Source organism: Pinus tabuliformis, chromosome 1_1 (genome assembly GCF_031772625.1).
Source record: "Pinus tabuliformis cultivar Carrire ecotype Pingquan chromosome 1_1, CPIR1, whole genome shotgun sequence".
NCBI lineage: Eukaryota > Viridiplantae > Streptophyta > Pinopsida > Pinales > Pinaceae > Pinus > Pinus tabuliformis.
Window position 1 is genome coordinate 893,274,255 of NC_142297.1, and position 23,936 is coordinate 893,298,190.

At 32.1% G+C, this 23,936-nt stretch overlaps 3 protein-coding genes across 4 annotated transcripts; 2 read left to right on the top strand and 1 right to left on the bottom strand.

Moving 5' to 3' along the window:
- Positions 1 to 722: 722 nt before the first annotated feature.
- Positions 723 to 17,595, top strand: LOC149217283 (uncharacterized). 2 transcript variants are annotated; one of them, XM_089391342.1, is made up of 3 exons: positions 723 to 1,085; positions 1,204 to 1,266; positions 17,387 to 17,595. In XM_089391342.1, the coding sequence occupies exons 1-2, from the start codon at positions 767 to 769 to the stop codon at positions 1,218 to 1,220; spliced, it is 336 nt and encodes a 111-aa protein (XP_089247468.1). In that variant the 5' UTR covers positions 723 to 766; the 3' UTR covers positions 1,221 to 1,266; positions 17,387 to 17,595. The 2 variants fall into 2 exon arrangements, with proteins under 2 accessions (XP_089247468.1, XP_089247467.1); XM_089391341.1 differs by lacking the exon at positions 17,387 to 17,595 and having other exon boundaries at positions 1,204 to 1,452.
- On the top strand, positions 16,819 to 17,458 carry LOC149217284 (uncharacterized). The gene is made up of 2 exons (XM_089391339.1): positions 16,819 to 17,183; positions 17,324 to 17,458. The coding sequence occupies exons 1-2, from the start codon at positions 16,865 to 16,867 to the stop codon at positions 17,338 to 17,340; spliced, it is 336 nt and encodes a 111-aa protein (XP_089247465.1). The 5' UTR covers positions 16,819 to 16,864; the 3' UTR covers positions 17,341 to 17,458.
- Positions 17,596 to 19,525: 1,930 nt separating the features above from the next.
- LOC149217285 (uncharacterized) lies at positions 19,526 to 21,739 on the bottom strand. Its single transcript, XM_089390177.1, has one exon. The coding sequence runs from the start codon at positions 21,737 to 21,739 to the stop codon at positions 19,526 to 19,528; it is 2,214 nt and encodes a 737-aa protein (XP_089246303.1).
- Between the last annotated feature and the right edge of the window lie 2,197 nt (positions 21,740 to 23,936).

Here is a 23,936-nt window from a genome sequence, read left to right on the forward strand (position 1 = left end):
ACTTCTATATATATGATTTACCCAAGCTAAACCTAATGCAACTTAGGAGATAAGTGCATATCCATTCCCATGACAAGAATGCCTTCTCTCCACTTTCTTGAAAAGAGCATATTACATTACTTCTACATAAACATGATTTACCCAACCTAAACCTAATGCAAATTGAGGAAGTAAGTGCATATCCATTCCAATGCCAAGAATGGTTTCTCTCTCCTGACATTCTTGAAAAGAGCAAACCACTACCCATCATAATCGTGTCATCGATAACTTCAGTAAGAGGAACCACCTATGACAATTGGGCCACCAGCAGGGAGAGCATGACGAGCAACAGTCTTGCAGTGGACATCGTCGCATGGACAGCCATGAAATGCACAATCTGCATAAATTATTGGTAATGCTGTCTTTCTCTGTGTTACAATCTGCGTAAATTATTGGCAATGCTGTCTTTCTCTGTGTTACAATCTGCATAAATTTTTGCCAATGGTGTCATTGTCTGTGTTCGTGTAATCATGATAGAGAAAGAGCAGCCACATCAATAAAGCAAATCCACTTCCTGAAATTTATAATATTCTGGCTGACAGTGCGCCGTCCATTGGTCTTTGAAATCATAGATGAAAGAATTTATTTATGGGTGGAAGTTCACGTGCGGGCTCGCGATTGATCATATTTGTTGCAAAACAGCTATAAATTCAGACACTCCAATCCTCCCAGTCCATAGTCATAGTTGTAACGTGTAGTACAAACAATCAGTCATTCATAGCAAGCAATGGCGTTCACTATTGCAAACTTGCTTTCTCTCGTCGTCATTCTGAGTGTTGTTTTGGGAGCAAACGCAGCAGGTGAATGTGCAGTGGAGTCAGAGGCGACGAAGCTGGCGCCGTGCATGGAGGCCGCTCAGAACGCAAACGCTCCCGTCTCAACCGGCTGCTGCAATGCCGTCCACAAATTCTCCACCGATCCCGCCTGCCTCTGCTCCGTCATGCTCTCCAAAACAGCCAAAGCTGCAGGAATCGATCCCGCCGTCGCCATATCCATTCCCCAGCGCTGCCAATTCTCCGACAGACCTGTTGGTTACAAATGCGGAGGTAAGATATATATATATATATATATATATATATATATACATTCTTGGACTTCAGCTTTCTTTCTTATTTTTTTTAACAAGAATTCTACCGAATAACGATGGTGTTTTTTGGTTGGCAGCTTACACTGTACCGTAAAGGAATCAACAATGGGCCTCCCAGCGTATATGAACAAGATACGGAGGTTCATACATAGCATGTAAAGTGGGCTGGGCTGCACCGAAATTCCTGCATGGATATATTATAGACTGTTTAATGCAAACGTATGGATGTGTGTTTGCCGCTTCTGAATGCAAATACCAAAATAATGAAGCCATGTGTTGTAATCTATGCTGCAATACATCTCTGCGGTTTGCTGTTTTATACTGAACTTCAGTTTTGTTTATGGCACACAGTCGAATTAATATATTTCCATAAATTTTATATATAGACAACGATACTCAACCACAATAAATGGAATCTGAAGGTACTCATATAAAATTTAAAATATTTATAAGGATTCTAAAAGGATAGAACATTAACAAGAAGTATGCACAATATTCTTTATCCATTCTTTTGAAATCAAATTTTAAGCTTTATGCTTTCAACTAAAGTATGATTTCATTCAACCTTTTGTATTTAGAAATATGAATTATATTGCGTATAAGATTAGTTTTATGGATCAAATTTAAAATAAGTGGGGCTTACCTCAAGCTAAAAAAATAGCATCTTCTAACTCTCATCAAAATTAGAATTTTTTTGGAAGTATGATTTTAATAACCTTTTTGTATTTAGAAATATGAATATGAATTATATTTTTTATAAGATTAGTTTTATAGATAAAATTTAAAATAAGTGAGATTTACATGAATGTAAAAAATATCTAAGCTTTATTAAAATTATTTTTTTTTATAATTATAATTAAATAAAATCCAAATTGAAACACTCACATATAAAGAAAACATTTGATTAATAAAAAGGACAACTAACTTTATTTTTTAAACACAAACAATATGTGTTTTCATCTTAAATTCAAAGCACGATGTATAAGTTTTAAAAATATATTTAAGTACAAATGAATATGTTAAACGCAAGCTTTAACATAAAGAGAGTAATCTAATATTGAAGAAACCATACTCATAAAGAGTGTAATCTAATATGGAAGAAACCATTCTCATCAAATGCATTGATACTAAAATGCAATTATATTAAAATGCAATGTAATTTTAAACTTAAAATGAGACGTATGTATGGAGATTACTTCAATAAGACATGGTATTTTAAGATTGAGGATGAAATCTAAAGAAATCCATGACAAGAAATTGTAAGTTTTGTTTATGGTTAGTGTGGAGGAATTTCATTGTGTAGACGAAGCTTTTAATCTTTTATTGTGTGGACTTCGGCACAATGAAAAACCTTCCACACAAGTCATACATGCTCACACTCAATAACAATTTTTTTAATCACAAAATTTACAAAAATACATTTGTTCATGTTGAGACCTATAAAAAATGTTGGTCCCCACCACTATCTTATTAACTAGATTTATGAGGAAGTGTAGAAGTGCTAAAAATAGTGATTTTTCTGCACTCTCAACTTCTTTTGTGATAAAGACTTTGTTAATTAATTGATTAAAGGTTGTGCTCTTATAATGAAAGTTGTCATAATTGTGCAGAACAAAAAAGCGGAATCGAAACTTTTATTGTAGAAAATATGAAATATCATTATATTAGAAAACGTGAAACTTTTATGTAATAGAAAAATGTGAAATATCATTAGATTGTGAATTAAAGTTATAAAGTTCCCTATGCACTTCCGTTCCTTGGTACATACACATATCACACACAACTAAATATGTAAATTTTTAAATGGAAAATAGTTTAAGATTATTTTTCCCCCTACAACCCCATTCTCCCGCAAAATCCCCATCCTTCGCCGCAGTAAAAGCTTCGCACAAAGAAACGTAATAGAATAATTCAAAAAAAAATCATAGTTAAATTAATTACATGTCGACATTGTGAAACGTTTCCACTATCACCTTCAATTTTCTTGATTGTTTGGTAGTTGTGGATCAAGCCGACATTAATGGTGAAGACAAAGGCTTAAAATCAAGGAAAGTTAGATCAATGGTATATTTATATTGTTGGAGCAACTTTGCAAGCATAGAGTCAGGGATTATAGCCATAATTCGCCAAGTTTATTAGCAACTGTGGCATAGGTTGAAGTTTATGGAGCATGAAAAAAAATTGTACAATGAAAGCTCTCTGCACAATGAAATTTATCAGTATAAAACTCTCTACATAAGCACAAATTTTAGCGAACACCTCTCGGAGATGAAGTATTTTTTTGCAGTTCAGCAAAATCAATTTCTTTTGTGCTCAAGACTTTGTTAATCAATTGAGTAAATGTTTTAATGAAATCTCTATGCACAAATATATTTTCATGTTGGAAACTTATGGTTATATTTGTGTAATTAGGCATATGTGCGGGGTCATGCAGGATGTCCATTGTGTGGAGGAATATTTCAAGATTTCATTGTGCGGACCTCCACACTCTGCACAATGACAAACCTTACTCACAATTCATACATTCTCACACTCATAATAAATTTTTTCAATCACTAAAGAAAAAAAAAAAACTTGTGTTCATGTTGACACCTATAAACAGTGTTGGTCCCCACAACTATGTTATTAGTTGGCTTTAGGAAGAAGTGTGGAAGTGTGGAGAATAGTGATTTTTTTGCATTCCCACGAAATATTCTTTTACGCTAAATAATAATCATAATTAATTGATTAAATCTTGTGCCCTCATAATGAAATATCTCATAATTGTGTGCAGTATGAAATCGGAATCGAAAATTTTATTCTCGAAAAAGTAAACTGAAAGAGCCCTACCTTAATCAATTTGTATATTGAGAAAATGAATATATATGTAATAGGAAAATGTGAAATGTCATTGTATTAATAATTAAAGTTATAGAGTTCCTTTGCACCTTCGTTCATATCTTTTCATGCACACATCCCTCATTTCATACCATTAAATTTGTAAAAGTTTCAAATGGAAAATAGTTTAAAATTAATTTTCCCTCTACACCCCTGTTCTCCTACACATTCCCTGTCCTCCGCACAGTAAAATATTCGCACAAGGAAAGCTTCAAACAAGGAAACATAATAATATTAATTTGAAATTTGTTCATAGTTAAATTAATTATGCTTCGACGGAATAAAATTGTTTGGTACGTGTGGATCAAACTGGAATTAATGGCAAAGATAGAGGATTTAAATCAAGGAAAGGTAGATCGATGTTATATTTATATTGTTGGTGGGTGTCGTACAGGTTGAATTTTATGGAGTGCAATTCTAAAGTTGCAGAGTAAGAGCTCAACATTTCTTTAGTTAAAATGGTCGTTTCTATGGAATTTATCATCGCTAATGGAGGATGATAATGAAGTAGATAAGGATATCATGGTGCAACATGGAATTTTAGTGTAGGATGAGGAGAGTATCTTTGACTCTGCCATTGACCGGATTCCCCTCCTTGTGAGCTTGAGCCAGAAGTTAATGTGTTTGTAGGTTTGTTTTGGAGACTATATGGTGCAAATTAGTTTAGAATAGATTATATGGTCCAATTGTGAACTGTGTCAATCCTTCTTCAAGTTTTTGGAAATTAGAAGAATAAATCTTGGTTGACAATGTACAAGGTTGTGGTCGTTCATCTTATTTCCTTATCAGATTTGAAAATAACAAAATTAATTTCCATGTGTGAAAATTAGATATGTGCGGTAGAATCTTCATTCATTGCTTTTAACACTTTCACATGCGTTATCCATACACACATAACAACATTCTAGAGAGCGTATCACTAAATATTAAAAGTTAATTAAGACTAATAATGAAATCGTTATGGAGAAGCATTTCGCCCACACTCCACAATAACTAAAAATTGTAAAAATGCAAGCATTCTCGAATAATAAGGAGATGTGAGCCCTACATAAATAAGCATCGCCTCAAACAATTAATTAGCAGTAGAGGTTGCTACTAATTTTTCCAATGATACCAAATCTCACGAGATTTCCAAATATGCATAAATAGCTTTAAAATGGTTTATTGTGTGCGGAGAACATGTATGTGTGGAGATAAGGGAATATGGAGAAGCACTTTGCACAATAAAAAAATTGACTCTACCTCTGTACCTCGCAATAAGGACAAATTGCACTCCCAATTAAATTTTCATTGATCATTCTATCATTAATAACAAAATTAGTAAACGATAACTAGAATACATGCAATCACAACAAAATCCATAATCCATGCAATTTGAACAAATAACAGTAGATGCTTTATTACATTTAATATGATTTTGTCTAGGCGTGGTCACATTGTCTAGCTATCTGATTTTGATTAAACATATTTGTGACAAAATAAATATGCAGATAGAAGTGTATAAAGGATATCTGCATATCGTTTCAATTTGCTATGAGGCATATTGGTTACGAAAATCTGTCTATATACTTGAATTCACTAAATAAATGCCAAAATATTATTTTATAATATTGATAGATACAATTTTATTGATATAAGTGTAAATGCTATTGAGAATTTTAGTGATAATGTGATTGTGTATCGTTTATCTGACTATATATTAATAGTGTTGCTAAGCATTATTAATTCTTCAATGTTAAATGTGAATTTGTTTGCATCATAATCAGTATATGTATTATCTCTCTGCATAGTTCTTTGGTATCACTTTTATTACATATTATTGGTAATATTTTAATACGATATCGTATTTTGAATACCGCTAGCTAATTAATTAAAGGTTGTGCAGAGTTCAAATAAAACTCTACACTATGGAATCCCTCTGCACAATAAAATCCCTCTACATAATGAAAGTTTTTTGCTCAAATCTCTTCGCGTAGTAAAAGATATTAGCATAATGAAAGTTCTCTCCGCACAGTCAAATCTCTCGACATAATGAAAGCTTTCTACATAATGAATTTTGTTTGCAAAAAACTCTCTGGATAATGAAATCTTTCTGCAAAAGTGCAAAGAATAGTGATTTCCCAAGATTTCGTATAACCAATTTCTTTTGCACTGAAAAGACTGCATTGTAGATTTTTTCTTGGAACACTTACGGGAGTACAGAGCTTTGTTTGAATGCGGAGAGTGAGTGCGGGAGATTTCAAATCTAACATACAATTATGCACAATCAAATTCTCCGCACTTCAAATCCAATATACAATATCAATTCTCATTTATCAAATTTAATATTGCATATTATACTTGTTATTTGTGCAGTTTAATAATAGTGTTTAAAACATATTTTATTATGTAATTACTATAATGATAACACGTAACATACAAATTGTTGGAAGAATTTAGTACTAGAGCATGTGAGAAAGGACAAGTGTGTTCTATACAAAAACTTTGTCAAGATGGTAATGTTTACGAACATGCGGAAACTTAGAAATTTCACGTAGCATTGAAAAATTCATTAATGCTTAGCAATGATATTAATATCTATTTAGAAAATCGATACATAATTATGTTATCTGAAGAACTTAATAGCATTCAATTTGATGCATTGTGTAATCATTACTTGTTGCAAACATATTAACAAAGTCATATCTATCAATATTATAAAATACTCCTTTCGATATTTATTTGGTTTATTCAAGTATACATAGTGCTTTTAAAAGAGCAACTTCGGTTAGAGATGTTGTTGGTGTTGGTGTTGGTGGTCAGTAGTTTGTATCTACATGTGACCAGTCAGAAATATTAGTCATAAAGAGAGGATATGTGGAGGAAGTACAGTTTACAAATTAGACATTAGTTTGGAGACCAAGTGATAGTTTTGTGAATGGACATGCTTCTGTTTCTTGGATGGAATATTAAATCTATTTCCAAGGCTATTTCTTAACTAAACAGTTTGAGACTTATTTCTATTATGTTGTGCCTATATGAAGGTGCAAGCTAGAGATAGATGGTGCCATTTAGTCTTAGCTTTCTGATGATGTTCAAAGTAGAATGGTTTTTGTCAATGCAATGATACTAAAAGTTTTCCAAATCCTAAAAGTTTTGTTAAGTTGATATCAACACTGTAATCTTTTATTTTTCCTTTCAAAGTGTAGAGGTTACAATCAAAGCTTTTATTGTGCATAAAAATCTATAATAGTTTTGGAATGCTATTTTTTAGCTAGATACAAATTGACAAAACCCATACCAAGTTATAAATTGTTACTTAATTCATGTATTTGAGTGAACATAGTTAATTTAATATTTGGATAGCATGACAAAGGAAATAAGACATCTAAGTCATGAATTGACATCTAAGATATGAAATCACTTTGTCTTCCACATAGTAAAATTTGGTCAATAGGAAGACAAGTTTGCATAGTAAATGTGTTGAATACGTGTTGGTTCAGTGAATAAATGTGGAAAATACTTCTATTTGTTAGCAAGAGATCTTTATTTAATAAAAATAGAGTAGGATATTGATAAAATAGTATCTCGATATCGATTTATAAAGTGTGCAAAACGGATCAATCATGAAACATAATTGTATCAATTGGACTATGTCAAGTTGGAACTTAAGTAAAACATATATGATTTAAAATAATCGATTTCACAACAATATTTTCTAATTAAAGATCAGGAAAATAATTTCTATCTATATTGATGACGATCACTGGTTAATGAATACAATTAAAATTGATAGTAGTTAAATGTCGTTTCAGAACTTAGATGTCAATTTGTGGTTTAGATGACTTATTACCTTTGACACATTATATTCAATCTTGTTTCCTATCTCTCATTGTTTATTTTTTTGTAGACTCGTTAGTAAGTTCTTGGAAATCAACTTGTTTTTCTTTTTCTGAAACTGTTAAGTGTTTTTAGGTTTTTATTTATAATTTGTCTATTGTTTTCTGAATTTGTTACTAATATTGAAAAAAAAGGTCGAAAGAAACAATCACAGAAGCACACAGGAAGAGGTACATGCAGAGAGCCAAGATATCTTAATGCTTAGTCAACGTATTTTAATGCTAATGGAAAGATATTGGAACTTCAGAAAATGTTTAGGTGATTCGAAGATGAACTAGACACCATAAGAATGTTCAAAAAAGAGCTCTTGAAAAACATGAATTGAGAAATCAAATCTCCATTTTGGTAGCATAATCAATAGAAGCTTTAATCTTCAGAACCAATGGTTAATTAGTAAAGAAATTGTGACCAAATTTTGTTATTTTCTCAACCAATTTTGAAATTCAATATATGTTAAAGGCTATGTATTATAATATTCTCAACACACATAAATAAGAAAAACATATCAGACTATTTTGGATTACAGACATATGTATAGATGCAAAATATTTTATAACTTATATTGTAGCCTTGCTTATTCGATTTAGAAATCTTTTTCATCTATGTATGATAATAATTTATTTAGATATTTGTTTAAATATTGCATGAAATAACTTTTTTTGTAGAAAGAATATTGGATTGGTTGAAATGTAAAAAAAGAAAATCATGATTGTAAAGCCCATTAATTAATAACAATGTCACTGAAAAATGATTACCCAAACTGTAAAATCTCAGGTAACCAAGTTGCAATATTGTCTGAGTAGTTATAGAACTTGAAATTTTGATAAATAAATAAAACAATGTAAGAAACGATACTGCAAAAAATAAAACACAACAAATCATAGTACAAAACATAGAACCTGAACAAAATAGCTCATTGAAATACATTCTTGCCAATGCCATATTAGCATTTGCATTAGTAGAAGAAATTGCCTTGTTTTATCTAATGATTTCATTCCTAATCTTGTTCTCATGAGTAGTATATTTCTTGACAATGTGAAATCAGATACCAATAATTGAGTAAAATGAAAGAGTTGTTTGATAATAGTCCAATTCGTAAACCAAAAACTATAAGGCAATGTTAAGTTGCTTGACAATGCAAACAACAAGAATTGTGTCATTATTAGATTTGACAATGTAAACAAATAAGATCATCATTGTATATTTATAATCAAGTTTTGATGGTTTATTTTAAATGTGCCATGTGTCTCAAAATTCGACAACATATCAATAACAATTGATTTGTTTGTACTCATAGGAAAATTCTCATAGTTCAGGTAATACTTTTTATAGTTCCACGCCTCTCAGAATGCATTGTATATAAGTCTTTTCATTTGTATGTATGATGCAGTTTAGCTAATGGAAATAAAAAAAATTGAGATTCCTACTTGCAAGCGGTGCAATAAAGCATAGTTTTATTCATAGTTCTAGAACTTGTAATTGGACTACTGCATTTCACACATATAGTCTCAAATGGGTTTGTATATGCAGTAGTTATTGTCTAGTGTCCTTGGAAGTACTGTAAAATTGACATAGAAAATAGAGGCTTAGTAACATCAAATCAAATTTTTTTGCTCTTTTTTCTTTATCTATGTCTATATAAACAATATAATAAAGTTTACCATGCATATTCCACTCAGCAAAGAAAGCAGGTTTCTTAGATTTTTGGCTTTCTTTCCTATTTTCAATGGACATGTGAATGTTGATTGTGAAGTTAGGAAAACTCTTTCTTGTTTTCTAACTATATCTTTTAGCAAGATTAGTAGAAAAAATGTTTTCTTGCAATTGTCTTTGAATTGAAAGTCATTCCAAAACATGTTTATCGTGTACTTGAACCTGTCACATATGTAGCATTTGTAAAATAGTACATGAAAACTATATAACACATGGACAATAGCTTTGTAATATTGAAACATTCAAATAAATCAAAGCTTGTTGTTTCCCTGTCCTATTATACATTGTCGTCTTTGATTTCCAATACATATTGCATTGTTGTGTGTGTTACCGAAATTGAAATAATAGTGATTGTTCCAACTGGAAATGAATCTTCATTATGTGATAGGTTTTAAATGTCATATTTGGAAAGAATCAGTACTCTACACAAACAGGACAAATATTTTCTACACTGCTAAAACTATTTAGACAAATAGTTTTTCATAATCACCACTGTCGTATTTATTCTTTAGAATGATTTCAGAATATATAATGGAAACAAAAACATTTGCAATAAGTTTTGTCTTATGTTGTTCAATAAATTGTGTTGGCACAAACAATGTTATTCTCATTTTCACTTTCTTATCTATTAAAAATGCATGGAGTATTGCTTTTGTCTTGTTTTATTTGTCCAAAAATGTTCGATATGTAACCAAGACAAGGCCGTAAAAAATCCTCCCAGTTATATTATTACTGATATCTTCGATCAACAATGGCAAAGACTCGATTTCCTTTTTCCTAGTCATGAGCATCAAATTGAAATAAATTCAAAAAAGGGAACAAAAACACAAAAAAGAAATTTGATATATAGTTAACTAAACCTGCATAGAACTACCTATTTTCTTTTGTTTATTCATTGTTTCTTTCGTTTTGTCTGTAGTACTGCTCATTTCTATCTCTACACCCTCATCCATCTCTATTTTAACATCATTAGAATTCAATATATTTTTCCTGTTCATAAATAATACATTGAAGTCACTGCTTAAAAGAACGTTATAATTGAAACTATGTAAGAACTATCTAATTAAAATAGAATGAGATAATGTGAATTCATTTCTAACATACATAAATTCTAAATAGATTTTAGTTTCAGAAAATACAAATGTTTTATAGAAATCTTCAAAGTACTTTTTTCTTTGTAATTATTATCCTCGATCCGAATTTCTAAGTTTTTTATGTTTCCTAAAAATTGAAAAATCCTTGCTTTTAGTTATAATACATTAAAACTATAACAAAAAAAAACATTGGGTTGTATAATGTAAAAATGATCAAATAACAATAAATAGAAGAGAAACACACCTCTTAGCCAAGTTATCATTGTCTTTAACGGTATATTTTCTAATTGTGTTCATTTATGCTGCTTTAATGATATGCGTTAGATCAAATATATATAAATAACAAAAATAAGGCGTTCTAATTTCATAGAATGGGAGTAATTCAAACATAAGAGTTATATGATAATAACTCATCATGTGTAAATGTGTTTAGCATTATCACATTATCTAGTATTTGAAGTTTGTACATCATTTCTATAGGACTATACCATATATTGTATAAATGTTCTAAGCACTCACATATAGATGAAACAATGCATTGTCTACATATCAAAAATGCTACATGTTTTTCACTTTTGTTCAAAATAAGCTTGCAAAGATAATCCCTCACAGCATGCAACTTCCAGAACAACACCGTACATCTCAGGAAATGAATCTATTTGTAACCAACTCATTCGAAAACTAATGTAACATGCATTCATAACGTGTATGCTACAAAAATTGCATGATGAACACCTGGAAAATGCTTCTACGAACAACACAACCAAAATTAGTGGCTACAATTGTCACATTACTTTATAAATATTTAACATACGTATGAGATAGTCAATGGAGTTCGACCTACATATAGGAAAAATTGTAGTAAAAAATAATTGATAGTCAATGGACTTTGACCATGAGGCAAATGATATAGTCTCCAGTGACGTAGGGAGTTATCAATGCATTTCGTTCAAGAACACATTACTATTAATAATAAAAATTTAACATTAAATAAATTTTATTCAATATATCATTGTACAGAGTAAAAAAAATTGTTCTCTGGAATTATTATTATTTTCATATACAAAACTTTTGCTAAGAGGTGTGCTTATGTTCGATTTATTAAAATAAATCTTAAAATAAGAAAATCTATAAAAGTTTTAAATGCAAAAGAATTTAAAATTAATTATGTTCATGAAATAAAGTTCGCTTTGCACATTTGTTCTCCCACACATATCTTTTCCTCTGCACTAATTCTTCATTCCATACAGATTCACAACTCTTGCACATACCCTATCCTCCGCAAATCCTTCCTTCCACACAGATAAATATGTAGAATAATAAAAGATAAATATAGTAAAAATAGTTGTCTTGTTATCAATGACAAAGCATTAGTCAAAAAAATTCTCCCCCACCCCCACCCTCTCTAACACACAATGAAAGATCCCCACAAGAAAATATTTGGACAATGAAATGTGCTAAAACTGACTGAATATTGTTAGTTCAAAGTAGATGTTGAAAATGATTGAAAAGCTAATGGTTACTGCTAAAGAAATTATATTGTGCGGAAGGCTTAAGATTATATCAAACCTTAATATAGGTTTATCGTCTCCATAAATGAAGCAAAATCAGATATACTTTGAAAATTCAAAGCTATTTTGTTTAATAACACTAGTTTTCTGATATGCAGAAGAAAGAGAAACGTTGTGGGAGAACTAAGCGAGAAATACTATATAAGAAAAACTGGGAAGAAATATGCAAAAATAGATTTCAAATATTAATTTAATGTGAAATATGAGAGAATGAAGAAAAGTATAACATATACAGTTAGAGACAATAGTACACAATGAATTTTTTTCTAAAAGGTGCACTTTCTCCAGCACATACCCCATTCTCTACGCATCTTTCATTCCGCACAGCTAAATCTAAATAATAAAAGATAAAACAAATTAGCAATAGTTGCCTTGTTTTCAGTGATAAAGCACTAATTGAAGAAATACCCACCCACCTTCCTGCTCTTTCTAGTGTTTCCTATTACATTATGACTTGAAGTTTGTGTTCTTAGTCAAATTAAATTTCCGTCTATGGAGTAAAATTACCTTTGCACCTCGGTTCTCTCGCAGATACCTCATACTCCATACATCCTCCAGTCCACACAAATTCATAGCTCTATGCAACCACTCTTTCACATAGCTAAATATTTAAAGTCTTAAATGAAAAGGAGGTTTTAATTAATTTCATCTCATTTGATTATTATTATCACATTATACAACCATGTTTTTTTTTGCTATATCTTTTACGTATTCTATAACATGTAATGTTGTATACAGAAAGGCACTCAAAAATGTATACAGACATAAAAAACTTTACGCAACAATGTTTTTGTTGCCTATCCCGCAGAACTGTTCTTCCGCACAAAAGAGGCAGCTAATTTAATTTTGCAAAAAATCTCGAACAAGAGCACCACCATTCCATTTCTGATAAGCAGCAGCAAATGCAAAATTTTCAATAGCACTACGTCAATGTCTCCTTAACAGTTCTTCATGATTACTTCCTGCTTTGAAAGTATTTATAATCCACAACTTTCCCCATTTTCATTAAATCTTCTGTTAGTATTAATTAATTATGCATATGCATATTAATTATAATCCCGGAAAACTGAAAAGATCTTTTCCACTCCAGTTAATGCCTTGTGTCCCTTGAATCTACTATCTACAACTGGTTTACATATATCAAATAGAACAGGAAATTGTATTAAAGATCTACATAATCTTCAAGCACTCTGCACAATGTTTTGCACCTCTACACAATGTGTCAGTGTTACCTGTTCTGCACCTCTGCACAATGTGTCAATGTTACTTTTTTTGAACCTCCGCCCAATAATATAAGGAAATTTATATAAGTGACAATATGATTTTAAAGTTAAATTTGATTTCATCATAATCTAAGTTTCATTGTGCAACTCTGGCTTCCATAAAACTTTGGCTTCCCTCTTAGAATTATAACATAACACTAAGATTTTTTGATACATTGTACAAAATGCAAAAGTGCCTGCTCGTACATCTTTTGGATTTATACATTCTACTGAACATAGTTAATAGTTAGAAGGAGACTTCATTTAGTATTAGATACTAATGCTACAATGCAAAAGTGCAAGCATTGTTTTCCTTGTACAGAGTGCAGAAGTGGAGTTAAATTTGCTTTTCTCTGTAAATAGCTCTTGTTGTGGTGTCGGCACATGTATCCCTTAACAATGTGTCTTGGAGACTAAGTTTATTTTTCTTTTTTGTGAGGAGCACACTATACTAAACAGTAGTTTAAAGGTTCGTTCAATTTTCAGGAAATGTTGTTATAGTGAATTAATGAGATCATTGCATTCTTTTTATGCAATGTTTTCCAATATGGATTTCATGAAAGCATTTAGTTCTCACTGGTGTTAATCATGTTATCGGTTCTACTAACATGTGAAGAAATTGTTGTGTAGAAAAATAGGCCAACCACCTCCACATTGTAGGAGCTAAGAGTTTCAATAGGCTTTAGTTGATTTCACAAAAATATTTGCTAAAATTGTTAGTAGCTTTCCATGTGCAGAAAGTTCTCCACACTACTTGTTCATACAAGAAAATCTTTGCACACTACCTGTCCCTCTTTAACAAACATTATAAACACAGTAAAGGTATTAAATTTTGTTTTTTAATTCCAAGGTGAGCAATTTTATTCACACTATCAACAAGGTTTGATTGGGAACATAATTCAATATATATGAAAAATGATTATCACCTAGCGATATTGTCTAACATGGTGACAAGTTCTTGTCTAACATGGTGACAAGTTCTCGACGTTATGAGGAGGAAAGTTTCCTCTCACTGTGCAGAGGCAAGTTTCCTCCGCACAACGGGAAGCTCCATTCAAATTTGAGACCGCAACACATCTAATTTTCATGTTTATTAATAGTCTAATGTTCATATTTATTTATTAATATTCTAATGTTAACAAATATGTCATGAAGTGATTTGGTTCGGATAGCATGTGAAGCAATTGTCATGTAGAAATATAGGCTAGCCACCTCCGCATTGTAGGAGCAAGGATTTTCAATAGGCTTAAGTTTATTTCATGAAAATATTTTCTAGACCTTTGCGGAGCTTTGCATCTAGCACTAACAAAATGGTGTTGTCGCCGATTGTAGAAGCAACATTTCACTGCAGACAGATTTGTGCAGGAATATTTCGTTGTGCGAAGAGCTTTGAGCATAGAGTTTTTTGCGGAGTGTATAAGTGGAGTCAAAAATTTTACTGTACGAAGCGCTCCTGTACTTTTTCTTATCTCCACATATAGCTTTGGTTGACACCTTCGCACTTTGCACATGTATCCACTCAACCGTATGTCTTAGAATTATAAAAAAATGTGGAGATGTGGAAGCTTGCATTATGCAATGGGAAAACCAATGTTTTATTAAATCCATGATATGTGTTAGTAATGAGAATTGCACAAAAAAACGTACATGAGTGGAGTCATCAACGAAAGACCCAAATTTAAAGCATTTTCCATCTCTTGCTATACATAAATTCTATAACTAAATGTTATATATTCAAAAAAAACTAATTCAATTTCTTATATTTTTGTAGTTCATACTATATTCAATTCATTATAAAATTACCTTAAATTATTTTTTCACATTAATAAATTATTATTTTTGGAATTATTAGTTTTCCATATTTACATTACCATTTATGAAAAACCACGATTAACTTACACTTACTAAATTAAATCAATCTATGAAACATAAATTAAATTACGCATCACTTTTGACCAGATGTTTTTGAACAATGATTTTATTTAAAAAATATAAAATTATAGATTTCTTATCTCTCCAAACTCAATTACATAAATATATAAATTTTGGAAAAATATGACATAGAATATAATATCATCCACGGTCACCTTTTATGGATTTTTTTATTTTTTTTTTCAAAAATGCATATAGAAAATGAGATCATTCACCGTCACCGTCGCCTTTTATGTATAGTCCACTGACAACAACTCGAAGCATAACTTATGCTGATGTTTTAGCGCAGCTCAGCTCATGAAACTCTCAAACCGGGTTACGCCACTAACATTGTACAGCATTGAAACATTAGCATTTTCTTGACATTGCAGATTCTTGAAATCAGCTGCTTTCAACAGTTTAAAAGGGCTCCTCCTCCAACTAGTGATGTCGTGCATGTGTCACTGCTAACGATATCCAAAATTAATATAGATCTCATGTCACTATCCTCCTTCAAGAGTTTTATATGATATGTGGTTTAAGTTATATTAAACCCGATCAACATTGTTAAATAATATATACCTCTTTTATATATATATATATATATATATATATATATATAGAGACACGTTTTACTCAATATTTTACGTTATTATATTTTTTTTGGTTGTTTCTTAATCATTTAAAATAAAAACAATATATACATATCATTAACTATATATATAACTAACTTCTAGATATGTATGCTACCCAACTTAAACCTAATGCAAGTTGAGGAGATAAGTGCATATCCATTCCAATGACAAGAATGGCTTCTCTCCACTTTCTTGGAGAGAGCATATTACATTACTTGCAGATAAATACGATTTACCCAACCTAAACCTAATGCGAATTAAGTAAGTGCATACTGCATATCCATCCCAATGCCAAGAATGGCTTCTCTCTCCTCACTTTCTTGAAAAGAGTAAACCACTACCCATCATAATCGTGTCATCGATAACTTCAGTAAGAGGAACCACCTATGACAATTGGGAGAGCATGACGAGCAACAGTCTTGCAGTGGACATCGTCCCATGGACAGCCATGAAATGCACAATGTGCATAAATTATTGGCCATGCTTTCTTTCTCTGTATTACAATCTGCATAAATAAATTTTTGCCAATGCTGTCATTGTCAATCATGATGGAGAAAGAGCAGCCACATCAATAAAGCAAATCCACTTCCTGAAATTATAATATTCTGGGTGACAGTGCGCCGTCCATTTTGAAATCATAGATGAAAGAATTTATTTATAGTTGGATGTGCACGTGCTGGTTCGCGATTGATCATACTTCTAGAGTAACTACTATAAATTCAGACACTCCATATCTCCCAGTCCATACTCATAGTTGTGTCTTGTGGTTCAAACTATCAGTCGTTCATAGCAAGCAATGGCATTCTCTCTTACAAACTTGCTTTCTCTCCTCGTCATTCTGAGTGTTGTTTTGGAAGCAAACGCAGCAGGTGAATGTGCAGTGGAGTCGGAGGCGTCGAAGCTGGCGCCGTGCATGGAGGCCGCCCAGAACGCAAACGCTCCCGTCTCAGCCGGATGCTGCAACGCCGTCCACAAATTCTCCACCGATCCCGCCTGCCTCTGCTCCGTCATGCTCTCCAAAACAGCCAAAGCTGCAGGGATCGATCCCGCCGTCGCCATATCCATTCCCCAGCGCTGCCAATTCTCCGACAGACCTGATGGTTACAAATGCGGAGGTAATATATATATTGGTTACCAATGCGGAGATAATATATATATATATATATATATATTCTTGGACTTCAGCTTTCTTTCTTTCTTATTTTCTTTTAACAAGAATTCTACCGAATAACGATGGTGTTTTTTTGGTTGGCAGCTTACACTGTACCGTAAAGGAATCAACAATGGGCCTCCCAGCATATATGAACAAGATATGGAGGTAAACTGGGCTGGGCTGGGCTGGGCTGCACCGAAATTCGTACATAAATATATTATAAAATGTTTAATGCAAACGCATGGATGTGTGTTTGCGCTTCTGAATGTAAATACCAAAATAATGAAGCCATGTGTTTGTAATCTATGCTGCAATACATCTCTGCGGTTTGCTGTTTTATACTGAACTTCAGTTTTGTTTTATGGCACACAGTCGAATTAATATATTTCCATAACTTTTATATATAGAAGGTATGAGGTGAAATATAACCACAACGATACTCAACCACAATAAATGGAATCTGAAGGTACTCCTATAAAATTTAAAATATTTATAAAGATTTTAAAAGGATAGAACATTAACGAGAAGTATGCACAATATTTTTTATCCATTCTTTTGAAATCATAATTTTAAGCTTTATGCTTCCAACTAAAGTATGATTTCATTCAACCTTTTGTATTTAGAAATATGAATTATATTGTGTATAAGATTAGTTTTATGGATAAAATTTAAAATAAGTGGGGCTTACATCAAGCTAAAAAATAGCATCTTCTAACACTCATCAAAATAAACTTTTCATATTTAGAAATATGAATATGAATTATATTTTTGTATAAGATTAGTTTTATAGATAAAATTTAAAATAAGTGAGGTTTACAGGAAAGTAAAAAATATCTTAACTTTATTAAAATTAGTTCTTGAATGGAGTTCGGATTTTCCACAGTGTTCATGTTTTTTGGTCGACGTTTCGAGTCTGAAACTAGACTCATCATCAGGACAAAAAGTGAGGAGAAAAGAAGAGAATGTTAGGCATAAATATGCTGTGAAGACCAATGGCCGACTCTTTGCTTCATTGATAATTTAATTTATTATTGTCATTTAGGTTTTATTTGATTTTTCAATTTAATTATTTTAATAACCACATTGTAATTATTTTTAATTTTTTTATTACTATTACTATTTTATATTTAGTCTTATTTTATCATAATGCCTCATAATTAAATACTTGCTTATTAATTATGGTTTATGCTTATTAATATTATGATACTATTCTTAATTGTTTAACATGAGACTTTATTAGTATTGTTTATGTAAGTTGTTTATTATGTCTTCTTATAAATTAATTTATTTGTTATCAAAATCTCTTTTTGTAATTCTTAGATTATTTAGTATTATTCTTTATTAGTCTTTTAATATTTAATGCTTTTATGTTTATATTTATTATTTGTTATTGTTAATGTTATTCTAATTCCATAACATTATTTTGCTCCTATTATCTATATTATTATTTATGATATTTACTATGATATTAGTTAAAGTTCCTCCATATATATTTATTGTTATTTATTATATTTGATATTTATTATGATATTTATTAATGCTCTATTTAATTTATCTATTATTTATCTATTAGAGTAGATGTTTGTTTATTGATAGTTGCTTATCTATTTTATTATATGTGCTATATCCTACGATATTTATTAATGTTCTTCTATACATGTTTATTATAAATTAATTATTTACTAAGATATTTACTTTTTGTGATTCTTTAGATTATCTAGTATTATTCTTAATAGTCTTATAATATAGCTTTTTATGTTTATATTTTATTATTTGTTATTGTTAATGTTATTCTAATTCCATAATATTATTATGCCCTTATTATCTATATTATTATTTATGATATTTACCAAGATATTAGTTAAAGCTCCTCTATATATCCTTATTGTTATCTTATTATAATTGATATTTATTATGATATATATTAGTGCTCTACTATATATAACTATTAATTTAACTATTATTTATCTATTATAATAGATGTTTGTTTTATTGATAGTTGCTAATCTGTATTACTATATGTGTTATTTACTAAGATATTTATTAATGTTCTTCTATACATGCTTATTATACCTATTATAAATTTTTATTTGTTTTTATATTTGATGAGGTTCATGTTAGCCTTATTATTTATTTAATATTAATATTATTAATGCTTCTATAATTTGCGCTCATTAATGCTTTTTATACCTTTCTTATTAGATGTTTAATTTTATTTTTATTGCACTATAGTAAATTATTAGGTTTCTTCTAGTCTCGGATTCTCAAGAGTAGCATGGTTAGTTTTATTATTATGATGGCAGGTTAGGAATTTCTAACATCATTATTAGGATTATTAGCGAGGGTTAGCACGGGGTTCCAATTTTTGCTAATCTCCATGCCACCATCCCTATTCAGGTTTTTAGGATGTTTAATGATTTCAATAGCTTCCCTAACTTTACGCTTGAATTGATGTTCTACATTAGCAATGACTTTGGTGTCTTCTAAGCACATATGATGATTAGTTTTACCTACATGATCAGCTAGGGCTGAGGTTTTGGTTCTTTCGTTACGAATGTCTGCACTATGCTCTTTGAGTCTAATCTTAACCGATCTACCAGTTTCTCCAATGTATTGATCTCCACAAGAACATTTGATGATATAAACTCCTTTTTGCTGAAATTGCTCCTGGTTATCCTTAACAGATCTCATTCTCTGCTTAATGGTGGACAAGGGTTTGAAAGCAGTTTTTATATTTTTCTTATTGAGGATTTTGGCTATTTTGTCGGTGACTCCTTGTATGTAAGGAAGGCAGGTAAAGGAGGTTGGGTTGTCTTTTGTTTTGTTTTTATTGTTATCAGTTTTAGCTTTTTGAATGGCTTTGTATATGTTTCCATTGCTGTACCCTAGGTTGGCAAAGGTTTTTTTAAGGTGGGAAATTTCTTCATCGGTATGGTTTATATCAGAGATTCTATAAGCTCTAGTAAAGAGGGTTTGTAGCACCCCCATTTTTTGGGCGGGGTGGTGATGAGAGTCGGCATGAAGGTAGTTATCAGTATGGGCTTTCTTTCTAAAAACTTTGTGACCAATGGAACCATCCTTCCTTCTAATGAGGAGAATGTCTAAGAAAGGAATGCAATTATTTTCTTCAACTTCCATGGTAAATTTGATGTCTTGAGATAAGCTATTGAGATGATCCAGGAACTTGCTTAGCTCTTTCTCGCCATGAGGCCAATTGACACTGGTGTCATCCACAAACCTAGCCCATGATTTGGGTTTTAGTGGATATGAATCCAATGCCTTCTTCTCGAATTTTTCCATGAAAAGGTTTGCCATGATAGGTCCCATGGCAACACCCGAAGTTTGTTCAAATATTTCGCCTTGGAAGGAGAAGAAGGTTGAGCGGAGACAGATTTCGGCTAATTTAGCGGTCTGGGGATCTGCTACGTCTTTGACTACCTGAATAGCATCATCTAGGGGAATTTTGGTGAAGAGCTGGACTACGTCAAAACTTACGATTTTGTCTCCTGGTTCAAGCTTGGTGTTTTTTATGTGATTTACAAATTGATTGGAGTCTTTAATGTAAGAGCTGGTCTTACCCACTAGAGGGGATAGAATGCTGGCGACGTACTTGGCTAACTCATAAGTAGGAGACCCTATGGTGTTGACTATGGGTCTTAGGGGGACATCTTTTTTATGAATTTTAGGGGCTCCATAGATCCTGGGGGTGATTTCGCTGTTAGGAGTCAATCTCTTCTTTATTTTATCATCAAGGCTTGTTTCTTTAATGGCTTTCTTTACGAGGTTTGTGATTTTGGAGATGGGGTTTTTCTCTAGCTTTTTGTAGCTACCACTATTGTATAGGTGGTCTTTCATTTTGTTTATATAATCTACATAGTCCATCACGACAGTGGCGCCTCCTTTGTCGGCTTTTAAAATGACTATGTCCTTATTATTTCTAAGGCTTTTTAGGGCTTTAAGTTGATCAGGGCTTAGGTTTCTTCTGGGTGGCTTGGCTTTTCTAAGGATGACAGCAACCTCTTGCCTGATGAGCTCTTTGTCATCATCCTTGAGCGACTTGATTCCATTTTCTAGGTTGCAAATGATATCTTCATTGGGGATTTTGTTGGGTGCTAAAGCAAAGTTAAGACCTTTGTTAAGGACCTCCATTTCTTCAATTTTCATTATATTGCTAGGGTGTTCGTCTGCTGTTTCGCTGGTCTGAGGGCTGGTAACCGTGCTGGCTGTGTTACTGCTTGCCCCATTTATTCCGCAATCAGCCTCGGTTCCAACTGTATGCGAAGCTCCTACTTCTGCAGCGATTATTTCATCCTCTCTACAGCGTTCGGTGTCTTCAGGAAACAATGCAGAATGCGAAGGGGCCGTCAAGTCAATTCTGCTGCACATATGAGTTGAACGCTGGCCTGTCAACGCCCTCACCTGGGCTATCTGCCTGTGCGTTTCTTCAGAAATGTTTCTCTCACGTCTAACCATGCTATCTAGTTTTCTCAGGTGCTTGGCCTCTGCGTTTTCCTTCATTTTATTGGCATTCAGAGCTGCGGATGCATCTATCACTTTCCATAGGTCCTGCTCTATTGACGCTGCTAGTTTCAGGTGGGATTTGAAGGCGGCTGAGGATAATTTTGCCAAGGAGGTTCTGGTTTTGCGACTTAACCGATCTACCAGTTTCTCCAATGTATTGATCTCCACAAGAACATTTGATGATATAAACTCCTTTTTGCTGAAATTGCTCCTGGTTATCCTTAACAGATCTCATTCTCTGCTTAATGGTGGACAAGGGTTTGAAAGCAGTTTTTATATTTTTCTTATTGAGGATTTTGGCTATTTTGTCGGTGACTCCTTGTATGTAAGGAAGGCAGGTAAAGGAGGTTGGGTTGTCTTTTGTTTTGTTTTTATTGTTATCAGTTTTAGCTTTTTGAATGGCTTTGTATATGTTTCCATTGCTGTACCCTAGGTTGGCAAAGGTTTTTTTAAGGTGGGAAATTTCTTCATCGGTATGGTTTATATCAGAGATTCTATAAGCTCTAGTAAAGAGGGTTTGTAGCACCCCCATTTTTTGGGCGGGGTGGTGATGAGAGTCGGCATGAAGGTAGTTATCAGTATGGGCTTTCTTTCTAAAAACTTTGTGACCAATGGAACCATCCTTCCTTCTAATGAGGAGAATGTCTAAGAAAGGAATGCAATTATTTTCTTCAACTTCCATGGTAAATTTGATGTCTTGAGATAAGCTATTGAGATGATCCAGGAACTTGCTTAGCTCTTTCTCGCCATGAGGCCAATTGACACTGGTGTCATCCACAAACCTAGCCCATGATTTGGGTTTTAGTGGATATGAATCCAATGCCTTCTTCTCGAATTTTTCCATGAAAAGGTTTGCCACGATAGGTGAGAGAGGAGATCCCATGGCAACACCCGAAGTTTGTTCAAATATTTCGCCTTGGAAGGAGAAGAAGGTTGAGCGGAGACAGATTTCGGCTAATTTAGCGGTCTGGGGATCTGCTACGTCTTTGACTACCTGAATAGCATCATCTAGGGGAATTTTGGTGAAGAGCTGGACTACGTCAAAACTTACGATTTTGTCTCCTGGTTCAAGCTTGGTGTTTTTTATGTGATTTACAAATTGATTGGAGTCTTTAATGTAAGAGCTGGTCTTACCCACTAGAGGGGATAGAATGCTGGCGACGTACTTGGCTAACTCATAAGTAGGAGACCCTATGGTGTTGACTATGGGTCTTAGGGGGACATCTTTTTTATGAATTTTAGGGGCTCCATAGATCCTGGGGGTGATTTCGCTGTTAGGAGTCAATCTCTTCTTTATTTTATCATCAAGGCTTGTTTCTTTAATGGCTTTCTTTACGAGGTTTGTGATTTTGGAGATGGGGTTTTTCTCTAGCTTTTTGTAGCTTTTTGTAGCTACCAAAACCTCAGCCCTAGCTGATCATGTAGGTAAAACTAATCATCATATGTGCTTAGAAGACACCAAAGTCATTGCTAATGTAGAACATCAATTCAAGCGTAAAGTTAGGGAAGCTATTGAAATCATTAAACATCCTAAAAACCTGAATAGGGATGGTGGCATGGAGATTAGCAAAAATTGGAACCCCGTGCTAACCCTCGCTAATAATCCTAATAATGATGTTAGAAATTCCTAACCTGCCATCATAATAATAAAACTAACCATGCTACTCTTGAGAATCCGAGACTAGAAGAAACCTAATAATTTACTATAGTGCAATAAAAATAAAATTAAACATCTAATAAGAAAGGTATAAAAAGCATTAATGAGCGCAAATTATAGAAGCATTAATAATATTAATATTAAATAAATAATAAGGCTAACATGAACCTCATCAAATATAAAAACAAATAAAAATTTATAATAGGTATAATAAGCATGTATAGAAGAACATTAATAAATATCTTAGTAAATAACACATATAGTAATACAGATTAGCAACTATCAATAAAACAAACATCTATTATAATAGATAAATAATAGTTAAATTAATAGTTATATATAGTAGAGCACTAATATATATCATAATAAATATCAATTATAATAAGATAACAATAAGGATATATAGAGGAGCTTTAACTAATATCTTGGTAAATATCATAAATAATAATATAGATAATAAGGGCATAATAATATTATGGAATTAGAATAACATTAACAATAACAAATAATAAAATATAAACATAAAAAGCTATATTA